This window comes from Gallus gallus, chromosome 2 (assembly GCF_016699485.2).
Source record: "Gallus gallus isolate bGalGal1 chromosome 2, bGalGal1.mat.broiler.GRCg7b, whole genome shotgun sequence".
NCBI lineage: Eukaryota > Metazoa > Chordata > Aves > Galliformes > Phasianidae > Gallus > Gallus gallus.
Window position 1 is genome coordinate 42,938,464 of NC_052533.1, and position 19,280 is coordinate 42,957,743.

The window sequence follows — 19,280 nt, forward strand, 5'->3', positions numbered from 1 at the left end:
ACAGGAGTCTAGACTTCATAGCACACTGCTTCAGGTCAAAACCTGTTGTCAACATACTCTATTGTACAACTGAAATAAATGAAAGTACAGCATCTGTAACTCCACAGGCAGACTAGATCTAACCAGCCTACATTTTGTGATTACCTATAACCAATCTGGTCGAGTGCTAAAATCACCTTCAGCCGTGGAGGTGCAAAGCTGGTTCTTCGGACCATGTCTCTCCTTATGTCTATTCCCACAGACTTCTTTCTGATTTAACTTTGTATAAAAGCCTCAACCTATATACAGCATGCTAGGAAAAAAAAAAAAAAAAGCTATGAAAGTCTATTAATACATTCCCTTTAGCATTCTCTGCATATATTTCACACCTAGATTTGAAGCAGTCTTTTCAGTCTGTGCTAGCACAACACAGTCTACCAGAGCTCTGGATATGAGCTCCCAAGTACTCCTTAAAGCTTACCGAGGCCTCATCCCGCAGCCCCACTATCTTACTGATACCACTTCATGTTCTGAACAATGTTTTCCTGATTTCTAGCAATTGCATTTGCAGCTGGATTAGACCTTGCAGTAATTGCCATGGGTTCATCCATCATGGATTTGGATGTCTGATGGTAGTTGCTTTCTTTCATCACGTGCCATCAGCTGTGTGGTCTGCACGGAGCCCCACTAGAGCCCATTTCCACATATGCTGGCTGAACACCCCTGGTCAGGCAGAGTGCTGACACACTGCACTCCCTCTGTTATGTTGGTACAGCCTTTGGCAGGGGTGCGAGGGTTATCTGGAAAAAGGGCTTAAGATGGAGCTGAAAATGCTTACCATACTTTGATGAAAAATTGCATGTATTCCAAAAGTATGCAGAAACAGCACCTCCTGGGACATCTGTGCTTGCATAACTGAGAGGGTGGTGTGGAAGTTTTATCTGCTGCCCATAGACATGAGTTTCAGATGATGAGCATTTCATACAGTGAGCTTTGCTGAGACTGTGTGTGCTGGCTCCTCTGGAGAGATTATGCCCTTGTTCTCGGCCTGCTTGCCAACTGGCTGCTCCCCCTGTCTGGGCTTCTGATAGCCATGTAAGGAGTGCTACACAACGCTGGCTTGTTTCATGCAGTGCACGACCTCTGTTTTCTGCAGCTAAATCTGACATGATGCAGCAATAACAAGATACTTGTTCAACCAGCTTCGATGATGAGTTTCAGCGGCCTCATTGCAAATAACTTCTGACAAATCCACAAGAATGCCAAGCGAGGAGGAAATAAACGAAGATTCCAATATACTGTCCTCACAAAAAAAGTAACTCATCAACAAGCAGTAAGGAAACATTCCTTAGCTCCTTGCTCAACCAGCAAGCTACATATTCTCGACCACTGTTCAACGAGTATACCCATAACTATCATAAGATTAACTCACTCACACTAATCTGAGGTTCTCCCCCCACATCCACTACAAACCTGTTAGCCAACCAAGCCTTCTACATTATATCACAGGAACATTTTTCCTCTGTTGGGCACCTCTCTTAGAACAACCTCCAGGATGACTGGATCCTACTTTCACAGAACTGATAAACTGCTCTTTTCTGAGAGGAGTCAAGTACCAACTTCTTCCTCCTGACTCTGCCTCCCTCTTCAGCTGCTGACTGAAATTCTCCTTATTTACCTGGCACTTTCACACAGATTGGTAATGCACTGCTGTACCTACTTGCTCCTAACATTTTTTTTCCCCTGTAATTGACAGCATGTGTCTTCCCACTGAAGAATACACTCAGTAACTTTATATCCTGCATATCTTACTCTCTACTTTCCCATCTTCTCTCCCCTTCCAGAAATGACAACCTCAAAAGAGCACCCTTTCTCAAGAAGAGTTCCACAGTTCTTCCCTCTCCTCAGTGCAGATCAGGGTAAGTGTGCCCAACTGAGAAAGAATGCCTGCAATCACAACACTTTTCACTTGAGGGCAATTATGGATTTGCCACTAAAATCTGTATGTGCTCGGGGTCATTTTCTACTAGCTGCAATGGGATCCTCATGAGATGCAGCTTTAACGTCACTTGGGCAGAAATACTTAGTCTTGATTTCATTTCACAAGCAACGCTTTAATAAAAGTCCTTTGCAAAACTGTCATTAAAATGACTCTCAAAGATTCTGGTTGTCCTTTGCTATTTAGTCTTCATCCTCCCAACAGCTCTGTGCTCTGTCTCATGGCACTCCTACTCCCTCGTTACTTTACTATCCCCTTCTAAGATTTCACGATTATAGCCCACTTCACACCCCCTCTACCACACTGACAAGTGCTGCTGTGACCTCTGGCACGTATCACTGCTGTAGTTATATGCACAGCATCAAACCCGCAAGATCTACAACGTGATCTGTCTCTGACTTGTGGGTCACCTTTGGCCACCCAATTTCTTTATGCTCCTGCCTTCCCAGCCATAAAACAACGGTGTTCTTTGATATTTATGGGTGAAAACCACAGAACAGAGTGTACTACTTAGAAGAAGTTTTCAAGTGTGCCGCAACCTCACTGAATGACTGAATCCATGCCAAGATTAATTATATCTGATAGACCCAGCAATTAAATATTTGCAAAGGGCCCTGCTGGACAACGGCTATCAACTACTGACCTAACACGCTGCATTCTTGTACCCACTTGCTCAATTACTCCTTGATGAAGAGGAATAGATCTGAAGCACCCATGCACCTCCAACCTCAGATAAATGGTCTTGTTTTAATTCTTCACCATGGTAGTCCAAGTGATGCTAAATGGATCTAACATTCCTGTAGCAGGTTATCTTTAAAGACAGCTCAACTCTTCCTTCCCAAACGTCTTCTCAAACACACCCCTGGCAGCATTCTGTAGGGTGCTGGGAGTTCTGACTGAAAGAGCTGAAGCTCTGCCTGAGAATGCTTCCCACCCACACACTGCAAGCGTTCAGGAGCCAATCTTATTTATGAAGTTCAGTTTCATTTCCAGCCCTTTGTGCCAAAATCCCAATGAGATGTGATTTATACACAGGCGTAGATGCAGAATTCTGGTATTATTTGCTACAGACCAGTACTCTCACTTGAACTGTTTTGGGGTCCACAGACAAGCTACAACAGCAAAACTGGTAGCTACACAAGTGCACAGGACTGTGGATACGACAAAGGGCGTCAAGAGATGCACATACATATTCAAACGACAACAAAAAGTATCAGAGATCTCTTGAATAAAAGACACTGAAACAGAGCTGAAAATTGCATTAATTGCACTGTCACAACTGAGCAAAAACCCACTGGAATCAGACAGCTTGCTTTGGATGCTTCATCAGGCACGCTGCTCTGCAGTAAGCCGAACTAAGAACCCAGACAAACAATAAACATCCTGTAGACAACACCCTTTGGACTGATCTGGAATCAAATATGAATCAATTCTGGTGCTCGGGTCTCTTTTGTGCAGAAAGCAAGCAATTCTGTGTTTTGCCATGACATATCAGGCGAGACTTCGGAGACAAAACTGATTCACTGCATCCATTCATGTTGAATTATAGCAGATGTAAAATTTACTTGCCAGCCTCATTCACCATTCTTGCTCAGCTGAAATAGTTGAGGCAAATATTGCATCAACTCTTCCTCCAAGTAAGAACGTGTCCCCGCCTCACCGTGGCTCGGACAGGGGACCAACGCCAGCCTCGAAGGAGTGAGTGCTCCTCATGGAGTTCAGTTCTGTCGTTAACACCAGTTGTCCCATACATACCTGGGACCTATTTTGTGGACTGATTCCTCTACTTAGTTTCCGTTTTTGTCTAAAAAAAAGGGGGCGGCAAAGGCAGAGAAAAGAATCGTAGCCCGAGGTATGAAGCGTTCAACGTTTGTGACAGACCCGTCGTGCCCCTTCCCAAGGCTCTGTGTCAAGAGTAGCGCTACAGCAGCACAAAGTGACGAAACGAGCAGGGGTACCGACACTGACTGCAACCTCTCGATTATATAGCAGCCTTCTGAACAGCGCACGCAAGTCCCACAGCTAGCTTAGCTACTCGGTGCCTCTGCGCACCTTGGAACGCGCTTCCGTGCTTAAATCTCTGCGGCGGGGACCGGCAGGGCAGGACGCGGTGGACAGGAGCGCCGCGGCCGCCGAGCGGCTTCCCTGTTCCGAGCCCGGACCGCCGCAGCAACGCGGGAGGTGCCCGAACACCGCGCTGTATCCCACGGGTTAACACCGCGTTTCCTCTGAAGCGGAAAAGAAAGCGTGTAAATTCGATTCCTAGATGCGATTCCTTCCCACCTGCTGCTCCCACCCCATCGTTCGCGTAGCAGCCTCTTTCCCCCTCCCCCGGCTCCGGAGCAGGGAAGAACACAGCAGGCAGGGCAGCTCCCGCGAAGCTGCCCTCGGGGCCGGCAGAAGCGGAACGAAGGGACCCGCGGGCTCGGGCACAGCGCGCCGCCCGCCCACCCGCCGCAGCCCCGCTCCGTGCCCGGGCCCGGCGGGGCGCCGGCAGCCTCGGCCGCCCGCGGCGGACGAGGAGGGCCGAGGGCCGCCCCGGCCCGTGGGCGCCGCCCGCGAGGCTCCTCCCGCCCGCCGGGAGCCGCCGGGCCGGGCCGGGGGCGGAGGAGGCGGGGAGGGGGAGCCGCTGCCGTCACCGAGGCTCCCGGCTCGCTCGCTCGCCTCGCCGCCGCGGCAGCCCCAGCCCCGCTCCCACCCCCTCGCCTGCCCCCACCCTCCTTCCCTTTCTCTCGCTCTCTCGGCGAGAGCGGCGTGCCTCTTCTCGCAGGTGGCAGCCGGCAGCGCCATGAGACGTCCCGTTCCTCCTCCTCCTCGCCTTCCTCTCCGGCGCTAAGTCAATGCCATGCTGCCGCTGCTCCTGCCGGCGCTGCTGGCCGCCTGCCTGCCGCCCTGCCAGGGCTGGAGCCCCTCGGCGGCCGCGGGCGGGCAGGAGGAGCAGGAGCTCTTCTCGCCTCCTGCGAACTCCTCCCGCTCCCCGGCCGGCCTCGAGATGGACCTCGACGGGGCGGCGAGCAAGGAGGACGGCGGCACCGCCAGCCCGGGCACGCCGGCGACCCCCAGCCGAGAGCCGTCCCCTTCTGCCCCCACCTCCGCGGGGCAGCAGCAGCAGCAGCAACAGCAGCCGCGGCTCCAGCAGCCTCAGCTCGCCGAGGACCCGCACTGCAATATCAGCGTGCAGCGGCAGATGCTGAGCTCGCTGCTGGTGCGCTGGAGCCGCCCGCTGGGCATCCAGTGCGACCTGCTGCTCTTCTCCACCAACAGCCACGGGCGGGCCTTCTTCTCGGCCGCCTTCCACCGCGTGGGGCCGCCGCTGGTCATCGACCACCTGGGGCTGGCGGCCGGCGGCGCCCAGCAGGACTTGCGGCTCTGCGTGGGCTGCAGCTGGGTGCGGGGCCGCCGCGTCGGGCGGCTGCGGGGCTCGGCGCCCCAGCCCCAGCCTCAGCATCAGCCCGCGGCCTCCTCGCTCTCCTACCCGCCGGCGGCCGAGCCCGGCCAGTACTGGCTGCAGGGGGAGCCGCTCAACTTCTGCTGCTTGGATTTCAGCCTGGAGGAGCTGAAGGGCGAGCCGGGCTGGCGGATGAACCGTAAGCCCATCGAGTCCACGCTGGTGGCGTGTTTCATGACTCTGGTCATCATCGTGTGGAGCGTGGCCGCCCTCATCTGGCCGGTGCCCATCATCGCCGGCTTCCTGCCCAACGGCATGGAGCAGCGCCGCAGCGCCGGCACCGCCGCCGCCGCCAACAAGTAGCCATCCCGGGGACCCCCATCCTTCGTCGTGTGCTGTGAGGGACGCGGGCGGGCCGGAATTCGCGCGCTGCCCCTCCTGACGCGTTTGTTCTCGTGTGAAGCGTGTGAAGGTGCGCTGCGCGAGCGGCCGCCTGAGGGGATCCGCTGCCCCTCGGCCCCGCCGCCGCCACGACCAGATCCTGTGTGCTCGTTTTGTACCTTTAATAACCGTTTTAAACGAACTTTTTAGTAAAAAGAAAAAAAGAAAAAGAAAAAAAGAAAAAAAAAAAGCGTTCCCCTCCAAAATCTACGCGGAAAATAAAAGACCCTCCCGTTCAACCGCAATCTGTTGTGGTCAGCGGCTTTTCTTTGTGTGTGTGAGCACAGTCTGAGCGGGTCTCGTCGTTCCTTACAGCAGGGGACGGCTCCTGTTGGCGGGTCTAGAACTGAAGCGGTGTGTCTGTTGTCATTGCTGAAGTTGAACGAACCCTTTCCACTGTATTTCCCTGCTGAGATGGTGTGTGTTTATTGCTGTATCTCCGTGTTGTTTGGCTCTTAATACAGAGGTTTCCTTCAAGATCCTCCTAAGACTTCTGTGGGTCTGTTTCCACCAGGATGGATGTGAGGGTTCAGCCAGCCTGTCTCCAACCCGTCCCCAAAGCTCATCTTTCCCCGTGAGAGGCTGTTACAGGGGTTGGTGGTGGAAAAGGGGAGCTGTAAGCCCTTTCTGAATGGTGTTTGTCCTATCTTTGCAGTGCGTTAAGGTCTGTATAGCTACGTCAGGGTGAGGTGGGATGGAGAACGTGTCTGTTCTGGAGGTCCTCCAAGGGGATTTGCGTGGCTCGGCTCCAGCGCTACGGCTTAGAGGTTGGGTGGTTTCAGACCTGGGAAGATCGTTTTAACGTCTTTGAGACATTGTACAAGCGGCACAGTAGTGGATCTCATGGCTTCCACCAAGTGCATTCCACAACAGCAGCTCAGACCCGGTGCGTTTGCTGAAGGGAAGGTGATAATGGTGCTTCTTTTTCAGCTCCTATTCCATAGGGTTGCTCACAGAGAGTAGGGTAGAGAGAGAAGAGAAACTGGGGGTTCACAGCTAGATTACAGCTGCTGGTGTGCAAGTGTGTAAGAAGGAAAGGTTTGCAAGATTTCTTCTTCCCTGCCCAGGCGGACAGTTGCATAGTGTGAAGTGTCACTCGGTGCATACTTGGAACTCTTCAGCCTTACAAGAAGTGGTTTCCCTTGGCTTGGACACAATTAGTCCGGCTGAAGTTTCCACAGTCGATATATAAGCTAAGTGAGAAAGACTTGCAATGGGAATTCTCATTCCTTTGTCAACATCAGTGTCTTTAATTTGTTGGAAACATACAAACTCACTCGGGGGCTAATCTGGTATATTTGTAATGCTTTCTTCCCCACGGTCTGGTGGAAATGACTGGATAAAGAATCTGGAAGGATTGAATTTTTAGGATTCTGTAGATCAAGGGCATTTTTTTCCTATATTTTTTAATAGAGAACAAAATAGCAAAAATGCATGTTCCATTTGAACATCTGCATCTTGCTGGAGTGCAGTTATTTGCCTGCAGTGCCCTGTGTGAGAGAGAAGCCTTTTCCTAACAAGAGGCGAGGCTACGTGGTGTTAAAAACCTTCCCAAAAGATAAACGCTCTACATATGCAGTAACTATTGGAAGTGTGGCCATGCCAGGAAAGCATTTCTTGTTAATGAGGTTCATTTAGGCAGAGCTAACAACTCCTGCTGAAGTTTTGCTGTGGTGCATAGGACTGAAGGTTATAATCTCTTCCTGCTTATCCTGGTTTCACCAGCGATGTGCCGATGTTTTCTTTCTGAATTGCATCAGCATAAGCAAGGGAGTGATGCTGCTGTCAGGAGCAGGCAGCTTCAGCTATTAAAGGCTTTTCATTTGCTGTTCTGATAACACCTACTAAGAACTCTAAAATTGGTACCGTGTCTTTGAACATCTGCCAACATCAGCTTGAATACAAACCGCACAAATAGGCACTGCCATTGTGGGATGCATTCAGGGACGACTGATCTTGGATACAAAGTGAAGAGAGCGCTTCTCGGTTAAAGAAAGCTGTTTCCTTAGACTGCAGAAGGGCTGTGCACATCCCCTTCGCAGAGAGGACATGTGTTTCTGCCCCTTGTAGTGAGGACTGCGTGGCACAACAGGAGGCACAGAGTACCGCCTGCACCAGGTGTAGACTGACGTCTCCCAGCCTCGGCTGGCACTGAGGTGGCAGCAGTTTCTCCTGGCGACAGTTGCACAGTTTGGCACCTGCAGCCATTCTGGAATCCTGGTGATCACTGATGGGCCAGAGTTAACACGGCAGTGAGTATCAGCAGCCGTGGGCTGGAGTGGTTGTTGTAGAAGTGCATTACACAGAAAGTTGTGTTTCTCTGAGCACTGCTATGGTGCTCTAGCATCAGTCAGTAGCCCTGCTTCCTAAGCTGGGGCTGCTGCTGTGCCTCTCGGTCACCACTGCTTCGGGGTAACAAAAGATGGTGTCCTTTCTATCACCGCTTTCCTCTGCATCCATGGGAGTTTGGTCTGAATTAAACCTGGAACATTGGAGCCCAGAGTGATGTAAAATAATACAACTCTTTCAGTGGCAGTGGAGTTTTATTGTCACTTTACTGAGGATGATTCTAAGCCCTTTTTATTCGCTTGGATTTATTTCTAAAGCCTGCTGACAGCGCGGCCAACATCAGAGCAGGACCAGTCATCCAAATATACTCCTTCATATACTCAGGGTGGACGTATGTGTACATATGCATGGATCTGAGAACTTACTCAGCTCAAAAATAAAACGGGGGAGGAGAGAGCAGGAGGGGGGAAAGGGCAGAGAGAAACAAGTAATACTGAACAAATAGTACTAGTTTTCCTTTTCTGACTGTTTTCATAGAATGGCCTGGGTTGAAAAGGACCACAATGATCATTGAGTTTCAACCCCCCTGCTATGAGCAGGGTCACCAAGCACCAGACCAGGCTGCCCAGAGCCACATCCAGCCTGGCCTTGAATGCCTATTTGTCTGATTGCGTTCCCTGGTACATGAGCCGGAGTTTATTTATGTATGTGCTTGTTGGAAAGTAAGGGATACCTGGAAACAGAGGTAATTTATCAATTGCCTTCTTATGTAATTCAACTAAATTGGATTATTATTATGTTTTCATTCCAAGAACCAGGAACTCCCTCTAGAGAGAGCTTCAGCACTAGGAGGTACTCAATGGCTCAAATGCTGCTGTTAAGACTGGTACATTTTTTTTCCTCTGTATTCTGACACCAGAAATAGATTTCTCTTTCTCACATATTTGCTTGGTTATGTTTTATAGATGTATTAGAAGCAGAAGCATAGAGACGAATATGTGGTTTTAGCATGGATACAGTTTTGGTGTTATTCAGTTTCACACGCGTTCCCATAATAAAAAGATAAAGATGTCGTGCAGTGCAATAGCAATTGCATATTATGTAAGTATATTACAGTTCAATAGGTAATTACTGATCAAGAGCAGTTTCTGTATGTCAGGATATATGTGAATATTTGGGGCAAAAATCTCCATATTTGGGTAAACACGAGAACTGCCATTTCTTCAGGGCTCAGCTCATTAGTGCTTTCAGTGATTAATATCAACAACACCACTATCTGTGCAGTAAATATTACTCAGTATGAGTAAGGGCTACTGAACCAGGCCCTAAAAATGTTAATTAAATGCCTTCCTTGTCTGAGTAAGTCTTATTCATCGTGACCTCAGCTTGCTGAATAAAAGTGTCTTCAGGGCTTACATTACGTGGTCCCAGGGGCTGAACAAAAGCCCAGTGAAATCAAATGGTTAAGTTAATTGAAATTTGCTATGACTAAAGATCAGAGGGCCTATTTCAAAGCTGTATATCGAGATATAAAAGTAGGCAGTGCCTTGTTGTTCCTCCCTGCTTCTTACACACATCGTTTCTAAGTCTAAAGCCGGGATTTCTTGGTACAGTGTAGAGCTTTGCTAGTTTGGAAATTAGCTTCTTCCTGAAGCTAGTTTGAAAATGCCAATTGTTTGTCAATGCATTGCATTCAATAAACGTCACTTTCTTTCACAGCATATTTCAGGGAAAGGCCTTGATTTTACAAAAAAATGTGCCACGACTATGGGGAGATATGGAAACATCCAATCACAAACAATCAGATTTAAGAGCATAAAGGATCTTTTAAAACAGTAGCTCACATTTAAAAGCATATTTTCAAACAAAAACATTGTTTTCCATTTTTCCTTCAAAACTACAATAACTATAATATAAGAAGTGCATAGGAGTGTTTTGCAGAAGTGAATGTGTGGGAAAAAAGATACTTCTGTAATCCTCTATTTGCAGTCATATTCCAATTACAGCGTTCTCTCCCATGATCTGGAATCAGTCACAGCTTGTGACAGATGAAGAACTGCATTTCTTGATGTTCCTTTGTAATAATTCTGGCTAAATAAGTTGTTCAAAACGATTGCAAATTAAATAATAATAATAATCTAGCTTAGCCTGTTTGTTTTGTTTCTCTTCTGTATGTATGAGGGAGCAGTCTGCAGTAACATTTGGGATTTACTAGAGATGGCTGCACTGTGTTTAATTAGATTTGTAGCCAGCCTAGATCTCACAATCCAAACACGTTCCAATAGTCAACCAGAGGGGCCTGCGGATGTGCACGTTGGGCGAGCCAGTCACTAAAACCTTACCTCTGATTTTGGCTTTCTTGTTGTGCCAACATGTTAGTGGTGTCAGAATAGAACGGTGAGATCCAAATATCCTGTGAAACTCGCCGTGTTTCTCTGTGTTTGACTTGTTCTTAACTTTCGTGGAAAAACACCTGATTAATGAAGCGAATTCTAGATCGATGCTGTTCTGAACAAGCGTGCTTACAGGGAGTGTGAAGTTAAATTATGTTTTTGTTCCTTCTATGGTGGGACTTGCTAGAAGCAGTGGGACCTTACCTTGCTGGTGTCATTCTGGGTGTTGCTAAGCAACATGAAGTGGTTAAAATGAAGATGCAGAAGAACACTGAAGAATAAAGTAAACCAAGAAACTGAAGAAGCATAAAAAAAAAGAGTAAATGTGCCAGCACATTCTGCAAACATGGTGAGAAATACCAAGCACAGGTGCCCCCCACCTTGAGAAAGCTCTGCACAGCCAGACAAACAGTGATCTCACTTAGAAACACACCAACAAGAAAAGCTGCATTGAGCTCGGGCGTGCAAGTATCAGTGTCAGGAACATGACATTTCAGTTAAAGCTTTAATTCTGCAGGAGTGGAAGGCCCTTGCGTGGATGACAGTACATGGAGGAATTATACAAACAGAGGGCCTTGGTGGATTCTTCCAGTGCTGATTCTTCCAGTGCCTCCCACCAAACAGCAGTACTTGTGTCAGCCACTTTTGGATGCTGTCTTGGCCAACGTCCGCTCACCAGTCTTCAACCATTCCCTTTAATGGTTTAACTGGTAAACGACTCTAGCCAGGACAACACAGTGCAGCTCTCCTTTTATGAAGTGATACGTACATACCATTTCACGCTGATGTCTGTGAGCACTCAAGCCTTCTGAAAACAGCAAGTCTGTCTCTGTTTCTCTATCTATAGAAGAAATGATATTTGCCCTTCTCAGACTGGGCGTGAAAGGATTAATTTGCTGAATCCCATATGGCATTTTGAGCATGCAGAGGACAATAAAAATGCAAAACATGACCATGATTTTATTCCTGCTCTTTTCTCACCGAAGAACAATGTTTCAGCCTCAAGTTGTTAAATTAATTCCACACAATTTTATCCACAGTTTAGCCAGGCAATAGCTGTGCTCTGGAAATGCTTTTCCCGTTGAAAGGTGTTGCTGTGAGATGATATATTAAAAACAAATCATTACTACATGATGAATGTTACTGGAAGAGATTCTCATTAATCCACAAGTATATGAAAGAATCCCCCAGTGTGTATGAAATACTTTCTAGGAGGTAAATATATGAAAAAAATGGTGTGGAGGTAGCTTGCAGAGATTTAATAACAGGGCTATTTCATTTCTTTTCTTGCACTACTTGTTTCATCACAGTTTCTCTGGGGAATGTCAGTTGAGCCTAATTATGCCCGCAATATAGTTGCTTCTAAATGGAAACTGGAAACTGTTTTCTTCAGGCAATATATACCATAAATTCTTCATTTTTTTTCCTTTCCTCCAGGACATGTAAAACACTTAATGATGTCAGGTCAAATCATTTTCATAACCCATAGAAACCCACTTTTGGAGCACGATATGTCACAGCATGTCAAATTCTGTCTTGCAGTACCCTATGTTTTCATAGAATGAATCATACCATCATAGAATGGCCTGGGTTGAAAAGGAACTCAAAGACCATCCAGTTTCAACCCTCGTGCCATGGGCAGGGTCGTCAACCACCAGACCAGGCTGCCCAGAGCCACATCCAGCCTGGCCTTGAATGCCTCCAAGGATGGGGCATCCACAGCCTCCTTGGGCAACCTGCTCCAGTGTGTCACCACCCTCTGTGTGAAAAACTTCCTCCTAATATCCAACCTAAACCTCTCCTGTCTCAGTTTAAAGCCATTCTCCCTTCTCCTATCACTATCCACCCTTGTAAACAGTCATTCCCCCTCCTGTTTATATGCTCCTTTCAAATATTGGAAGGCCACAATGAGGTCTCCCCTGTGCCTTCTCTTCTCCAAGCTATACAAGCCCAGTTCCCTCACCCTTTCTTCATAGGAGAGGTGCTCCAGCCCTCTGATCATCTTAGTGGCCTCCTCTGGACCTGCTCCAAGAGCTCCATGTCTTTCTTGTGCTTTCCCCAAGAGTGAGAATTCTAACAGTACCCGTCTAGCTCTAAGTAGCACTTAGTGGCTAGGAGTGTGAAGACAGAGGCCTTATTCCTCTGTGGTCTTCTCCAGCCATGCATGACCTTTCCCTCTCTCCTTGGGAGAACAATTACAGTGGATATTACTGTGAATAAATTTACAGCAGCTCCAAGCAACAGTTTCTCACAAAAGCTAGTGCATCTGTGCTGGTCACAGCATATGACATCCCTCCAAATGTATTTGAGTGACGTGGAGACAGTGCTGAGGGACATAGTGTAGTTGTGGAAACTGGTAAGTAAGATTAACAGATGAACTTGAGGATCTTGAAGGTCTTTTCCAACATAGTTTATTTCAGGACTCTATGTGCTGATGTCTTTAATGTGTAAAGAGAATTTTCCAGGCCTTTTTGGTATGTTCCATAATTTTTTTTCCCCAGTGTTTTACTATGAATTGTTGTTCATAATACCTTGGGGATACTCCTATGCCATGAAGATAAAATGTAATTCCATAGGATTTGCTCTAGCTTCACCAGTGTGAGAGTGGATCCCCCTGACAAAAGTAGTCACTTACTTACCTGCAGTTCATAATTGGAGACTCACATCCTCTCATCATGGCATTGCCATCGTAACACTTACATGCAGTAATCCATGCTGCTTTGAAGCAGAGGAATGCTGCTCTCATTTTCCTCCTACAACTGGAATGTTTCATGCCTATGGCAGCGTAGCATTCCCCGAATTCAGACAGTGAGATTGATAATGGTACTGCCCAATGCTAACTGAAGTTCAGTGGGTGGAATGGGTCACAGAGATTTACTCTCCTCCCACAGATAAGTACAGAAAGAAAACAACGTTGGCTAATCATTTTTCCTTCATGTGCGGGGCACAGTGAAGCAGACATCAGTGGCTTTGCCATTATAAGAAAAACAAAAGTCCTGAACCATAAACTCTGAGTGAATGAGTTTTTCAAAAACCAATCTGAGAACTGTGCATGCAGCTCCTGCTGATTGCCACGAACACAGCCCCAGCATAGCTGCAATTGGAAGATCTTTTACCACAGTGACAGGAATACGATCACTTTTTGAACATTTCCTAATTAATTTCATCAGATAATCTATGATTCAGCTGAAAACAGTACTATTTTTAGTATCTTCTTGGCTGTCAAATTGTCTCTATTGCTATCTTTCTTCCATCATATAAAAAAGGTGGTGAGAAGCCTATGCTAATGAATAACAGAAGTTAATGTCATTTCCAACTAAAAAGCTGCTTAAATTCCCAGTTAAGTCATTCTAACGCTGATATTCGTGGAACTGCTAAGCTGGAAAATATGAAAGAGTTAATTCACGTCTGTAATACATTCAAAATCTCAAAGTCCTCAGTGTGGAGGACTGCGGGTTGACTGTAGCAACAGAGAACATTTACACCAAGTTTCTCAGCATGTGCTGTCTGCTGTTGTTTGGCAAATAATAGTTATTCTTAGCTACTTCCTAATTTCTTCTGGTCCCACATTCACAATAAAACCAAATATTCATGAGAATGTGTATGAATTCCTCAATGATACAAGCGTACTTTATCTATACGCCTGTCTGGAGTATTAGGGTTAAAAAAAGTCCCACGTGTTTTCTCCCTTAGCACATCTTCATTTTCTTGCCTTTATTTCCTACGGCTGCTCTAGTGCCTGTTTTTGCTCAGCATGCTTATAGGTGGTGGTTATCCAGGCAGCGATGCAATATGTGAGCAATCCAGCAAAAACTTGCTATGGGCAATGCTAATCCTTCTAGGCTGGAGGCTAGCACATGAACAGAGAGTGATGAAGGTTTCCTTACACTGACTGCAGTAAAGTGTGGAGCATAGGGATTCACAAAAGGATTAAAGTGGTGTGTACTGCAATGATTTGAAGAAATGGATATTTCATCATCAGTTATAAAGTGCTGAGTAGTCAGAGTCTGGATGCAGTGTAAGGAAAGGAGGACGCACTGGCTCATCTGTTTTTAACAGAATCTTTTTGCCATTCATAGCATTTGATGAATTTAACAAATAGATGTTGAGGACTAAGTTACCACATTGCTGTAGGATTTTGTGCAGGGTAGCCTTTATGCCACTTGGGAGGCAGAGCTGTGCAGCTATGGCTGGGCTGTGTCCGTGGAGCAAACCACTGAGGCGACTCTGGGGAGCTGCTTTGCTCTTGTAGAACTCCACTGTCACCATTCTGCTAGTTTGGCTGTTAGTGTGTGAGCAAAGCCAAAAACCACCACGTGCTTGGATTGATCCACAGGGGCACTGAGAGCTCATCTGGCTGACACTGCTTCCAATGTGCTCAGGAATGCTTTCTTGACTTTTCTCCACATTGAAGGTAGCTACCCAGACAGCTCCGGAGATGCTTAACAAATATCAGTCACTAAAGCAGCAGGGTCATTTACCAAAGTCTTCAGTATGGTAGCTACTACTGGTACCCAGAATTTTTTAAAACCATTTCAGTTGAGAAAGGTTTTCTGCCGTTGTTTGCACTTTAAGGTTAACCAACTAAATTAAGCTTGCACCTTACTGGAATCCCAGAGTAATGGATGAAGGGCAATTATGTTGTCATGGCCAGTTTGAGTACTTCAGGCGTTTTGCATTTGCAAGGCTTCAAACTTCCCTCCCTAATTTGATTTTTCTCTGCTGGCTATTTGGCTCCGAGCCCCTGCCACAACTTCATGGTTCCCTCTTCTCACTGACCAATGTACAGAATTCTCCATGCACAGTGATTTTGAATGAAGGCGCGTTCCCATCATGTCTCATTGCATGTCTTGAATGCTCTTCTCTCCAGGCTTCCATTGGAAGATGAAGACAAAATAAACCAGCTATTGCTGTTGCACTCACAGATGAACCCATTCCTGGCCGATATTGCAACTTCACTTAATACTGTTAGGTAAGAGCTGCTCACGACCAAAGGTCTGAGAGATTAGCACTAATACAACTGATATCTTAATTTAGCAGTGCATTCTCTTATAGTCTCTGTGCACAGATATTTGAGTCTCATGTTATTAATAACCGGTTATTGTATCTAATGAGGTTATGCTTATGTGTAAAATATGCAGGGAATGGTATTTAAAAAACAAGCCACATCTTGTTCTAAAGGCCAAAGTTGCAATCAGATTACCATCTGCATATTAAAAACTGAAAGGAAAGAAAAAAAGCAAAAGGTGTGTGAGACATATAGTAAAAGCCTATGTTTGAATAATAACTGCAGACAGTCCTGGTGAAAATTGAGCCTCTGCAATGAGCAACAAAATATCTTGGTGGTAACATGATTCACACAGAGCTGCTCTCTGAGAGGAAAAAAAAAATAAAGAAGAGGATATTACTACAGACTTTGCAAAAGCTGGCATGAGTGCCTCTCTTTTTAGAGCTCAGTCAGCCTGTTCTGATGGGCATGACTCAAAATCTACGGCCGTGGCCCCAGCAATGTGCCCACCACTCAGTCCCATGCCTGCTCACAGTCAGGCTGCAGTCAGTCCCCAAGCCCTGGGCTGTTTTCAGGGCTGCTGGGCTGCCTCTCAGTCTGGATAGGTTTCACTTCTCTTGGACCCTCAGCTCTCATGGGCTCAAATTATCTTTGCAGATGGGAGACCTGGAGATGGAAGGATTTGTGTCTTCAGTCCAAATAGCTGAACCTCTGTTCAACCTTGTCAGGACTCTGTGCGGGTTCATTTTGGGTGTAAATAGTTCGCAAAGTTAAAAGGAGCAAGCACAAAGTTTAGGCAGGCCACTACAACGAAAGCATGTGATTTCTCTTAAAGTACGGTGGGGAAGAATGGGACTGAATACAACCTGTACTGTCATGAGTACACAGAGCCTCACAGATACGCAGGTATGTGCAGGGTGCATCCATGTTTGTTGCTCAGAGCTGGGGACTTGCTTTAGCAGCAGTGTGATTTATGATATAAACACACTGCCTAATGATGCTATCAAATTCTGGCCGGTGCAAAATGAACAAGAATGTCTCACTGGCAGGTTAGATCACAGAAATGGGATGCAAATGCACATTCGCTGTCCATCCCATTACTGCACAGTACCAGAAAGCGCCATTAACATTCAAGCATACCCAGGATGAGTAGATTTACCCAAATGAGTGTAGACGTACCTGCTTTTTCTTGTCAACCTGATCACGGTGCCAGCAACTCCCCCTGGAAGCAGAGCCATATCCTGCCAGAACAGTACGGGTGGTTATGCCATTAAGTCAGCGTCCAGAAAGAATCACCTATTTGTCTTTAAGGACTGACTTCTCCATGATTTGTAGTGAATTAAGAAATGATAAATGTTGTGAATGTGTTACAGTGCAACCAGCGTACCAGGAAAGATGTTAAAAGTGGCCATACATCATCTGTTATATGGTCTTAGGCTCTAGTACAGTCTGCACCACACATTTCTTTCTTTAATGAAATGTCCCTCCTACTCTGTTTGACTCTGCAGCATAGAGAGAATGGGATCCTCTGAGTAATCAATAAATAAGGAATTGATTCCCCTGTAGCCACTCTGGCTCTAATGCTGCCACCCCTTTGGTTTCAGCATCATTTCTCCCAATTTACATTGGGAACACGAAGTCAGGAGCCATGTTTTTTATATGTATTTTTTTCCAAGCAAATATGAAGAAGCTCTTCCAAAAGTAAAATAAACTGGCACTGTCTGTCTCCAGCAATTGCTTAAAAGATGAGGGACAAGCCAGCCTGCAGAGCAGACCCAGCAGCCTGAGCAGGCCTGGAGGCAGCTCCAGCCGGGAAATCCTCTGGAGAGGAGGCTGTGGGACTCCTGCTGACAGCCATCCGTCACTCCCCTGCTGTAGGAGTTGGCCAGAAGCAACTGGCAGCATGAAATGGTTCTGAGGTGCAGACAGCCAAGTGACTCCCATGGCTGAGCTGTAAATTCATCTCTGTAGCTCACCAGCATGGTCTGCCTGCTGATAGCTGATAAATAACTCAGCCGAGGAGCGAGGTTGCTATTTACCTATGTGTCTCAGACAGGTGGAGTTCTGAAGATGGAAAGTGTTACAGAAGTACATCATTAAGCCTCTATGCTGGCGTATTTACCCACCTGTAATAGCTTACAGTGGTGCAGTAATACAATTAAACTAGAAGTTATCTATAGCAACTTGTCTCCTGATAGCACCTTAACTTCTCAAGTATTGATTTAACGCCTCTGCTGGTGCTGTAGCAAATGTTAGCTGTGTTGTACAAGTAGCAACGTGCTGACCTGATTCCTGTGTACTGACCCTGCTCGTTTCTTTGGTTGGTATTTATTTATTGTATCTGATAAAATAGACAGTATCTTGCCAGAGTTTCAAAGGCAGGGTAGTTTATCCGTGGCTCAATGTTCAACGTGCAGAATTGGACTTTCTTGGGCAGTAAAAATGTCTTTCATTACATTTCATCGGGAGATCATTAAAACAGACCTTTAGCCGTTTTCAGTTCCGTGGTTTAGAGTAGAGGTGTGCATAAAACATTGATTTCCATTTGCTGTGGCCAGAGAGATGTTTTCCTCGTGGCACAGCTGTTGCTATTTATTTTTTTCTCTGAAGACAACAATAATGTACACATGTGCTCCTTTGTTACTGCCCGCCATTAGCTCTTACCAGCATCCCTGCATTTTTGTTGTAGACTTATCAAAGGAAAAGAAACAAGGAACACACAGGGAGAGTGTGGAGTGTTGGCTCACTGCAAGGAACAAAATTTGCTGCTGGCCTTTCACATAGTCAATAATGAAATAAAGCATTACACAAAAAGAAAAGTGGTGTTTGTGGCTCAGAACTCAATGTGGTGAAGGGAAAGTACTGTTTTGAGAAATGCAATCATTCAGTTTATTCCCTTCTGACAACCTCAGCTAAATTTTGTATATAAATCATGGCCATCACATAGTAATGCTTCGCATCCCTAAAGCCATAGTGCTCCACAGACACCTGTGCCATGCAGTCAGCTTGGAGAGAAAACCCCTTCTTTAGCAGTGTGACATACCCCCCTCCTTTCTCCCCTTAATCTTCATGAAAAGACACACAGAAAGCATGACACAGGGTTGATTCCCACCAAGTGGCAGCAGGAAGTAGAGACTTTTCTGTTCTGCATAGAGCATGCAGTCTCACTAACCCAGCCATTAGGGCTCCCAGATATGTGCTACTACTGCTAAACATAGGCTGGTGGTCACAGCATTAGTTGGATGCAGCAGCTCACCCTGCTCTTTGTCTTAGCAAATTAGGATAAGTAGGGTCAGCGACCCCCAGTGCCGAGTTTTGCTTCATGGCAGGTTTGCAGACTTGAACATGTAGGGATATGAGAGCAGGAGGCAGCTCCAGAGGAAAGCCACAGAGGTGATCAGAAGGATTTAGTGCCAAGCTTATGAAGAAAGGCTGAAGTTCAGCCTGGAGAAGGCTCTAAGGAGACCTCACGGTCTTCAAGTACTTAGAGGGAGTACTTGAAGCTTATAAACAGAAGGGAGACTGACTTTCTACATGGTCTGATAGTGACAGGACAAGGAGGGGGGGTGGCTTTAGACTAAAAGAGAGCAGAATGATATTAGATATTATGAGGAAATCTTGTAATATTTCATCAGAGGGTTTTGAGGCACTAGAGCAGGTTGCCCAAGGAAGTTGTGGGTGCCTTGAAGATATTCAAGGCCAGGTTGGGTGGAATCCTGGGCATTCTGATCTAGTGGGTGGCAACCCTGCCAATGGCATGGGGGTTGAACTGGGTGGACTTTA

General features: G+C 46.5%; 1 protein-coding gene and 1 long non-coding RNA gene across 2 annotated transcripts in view; one reads left to right on the forward strand and one right to left on the reverse strand.

Moving 5' to 3' along the window:
* Nucleotides 1-4,462, reverse strand: part of LOC112531724 — a 34,516-nt gene extending 30,054 nt beyond the window's left edge. The window contains exon 1 of the long non-coding RNA XR_006938525.1: nucleotides 4,262-4,462. This is a non-coding gene — a long non-coding RNA (uncharacterized LOC112531724). The remainder of the gene's footprint in view (nucleotides 1-4,261) is intronic.
* Nucleotides 4,463-4,720: 258 nt separating this feature from the next.
* Nucleotides 4,721-6,052, forward strand: TMEM158 (transmembrane protein 158). The gene has a single exon (XM_001235309.7). It carries the CDS (start codon nucleotides 4,824-4,826, stop codon nucleotides 5,727-5,729), a length of 906 nt encoding a protein of 301 aa, XP_001235310.4. The 5' UTR covers nucleotides 4,721-4,823; the 3' UTR covers nucleotides 5,730-6,052.
* Nucleotides 6,053-19,280: the final 13,228 nt, after the last annotated feature.

Excerpts from the sequence above, each read along its gene's own strand:
- TMEM158 (XM_001235309.7), top strand. The coding sequence starts at position 4,824 with ATGCTGCCGCTGCTCCTGCCGGCGCTGCTGGCCGCCTGCCTGCCGCCC.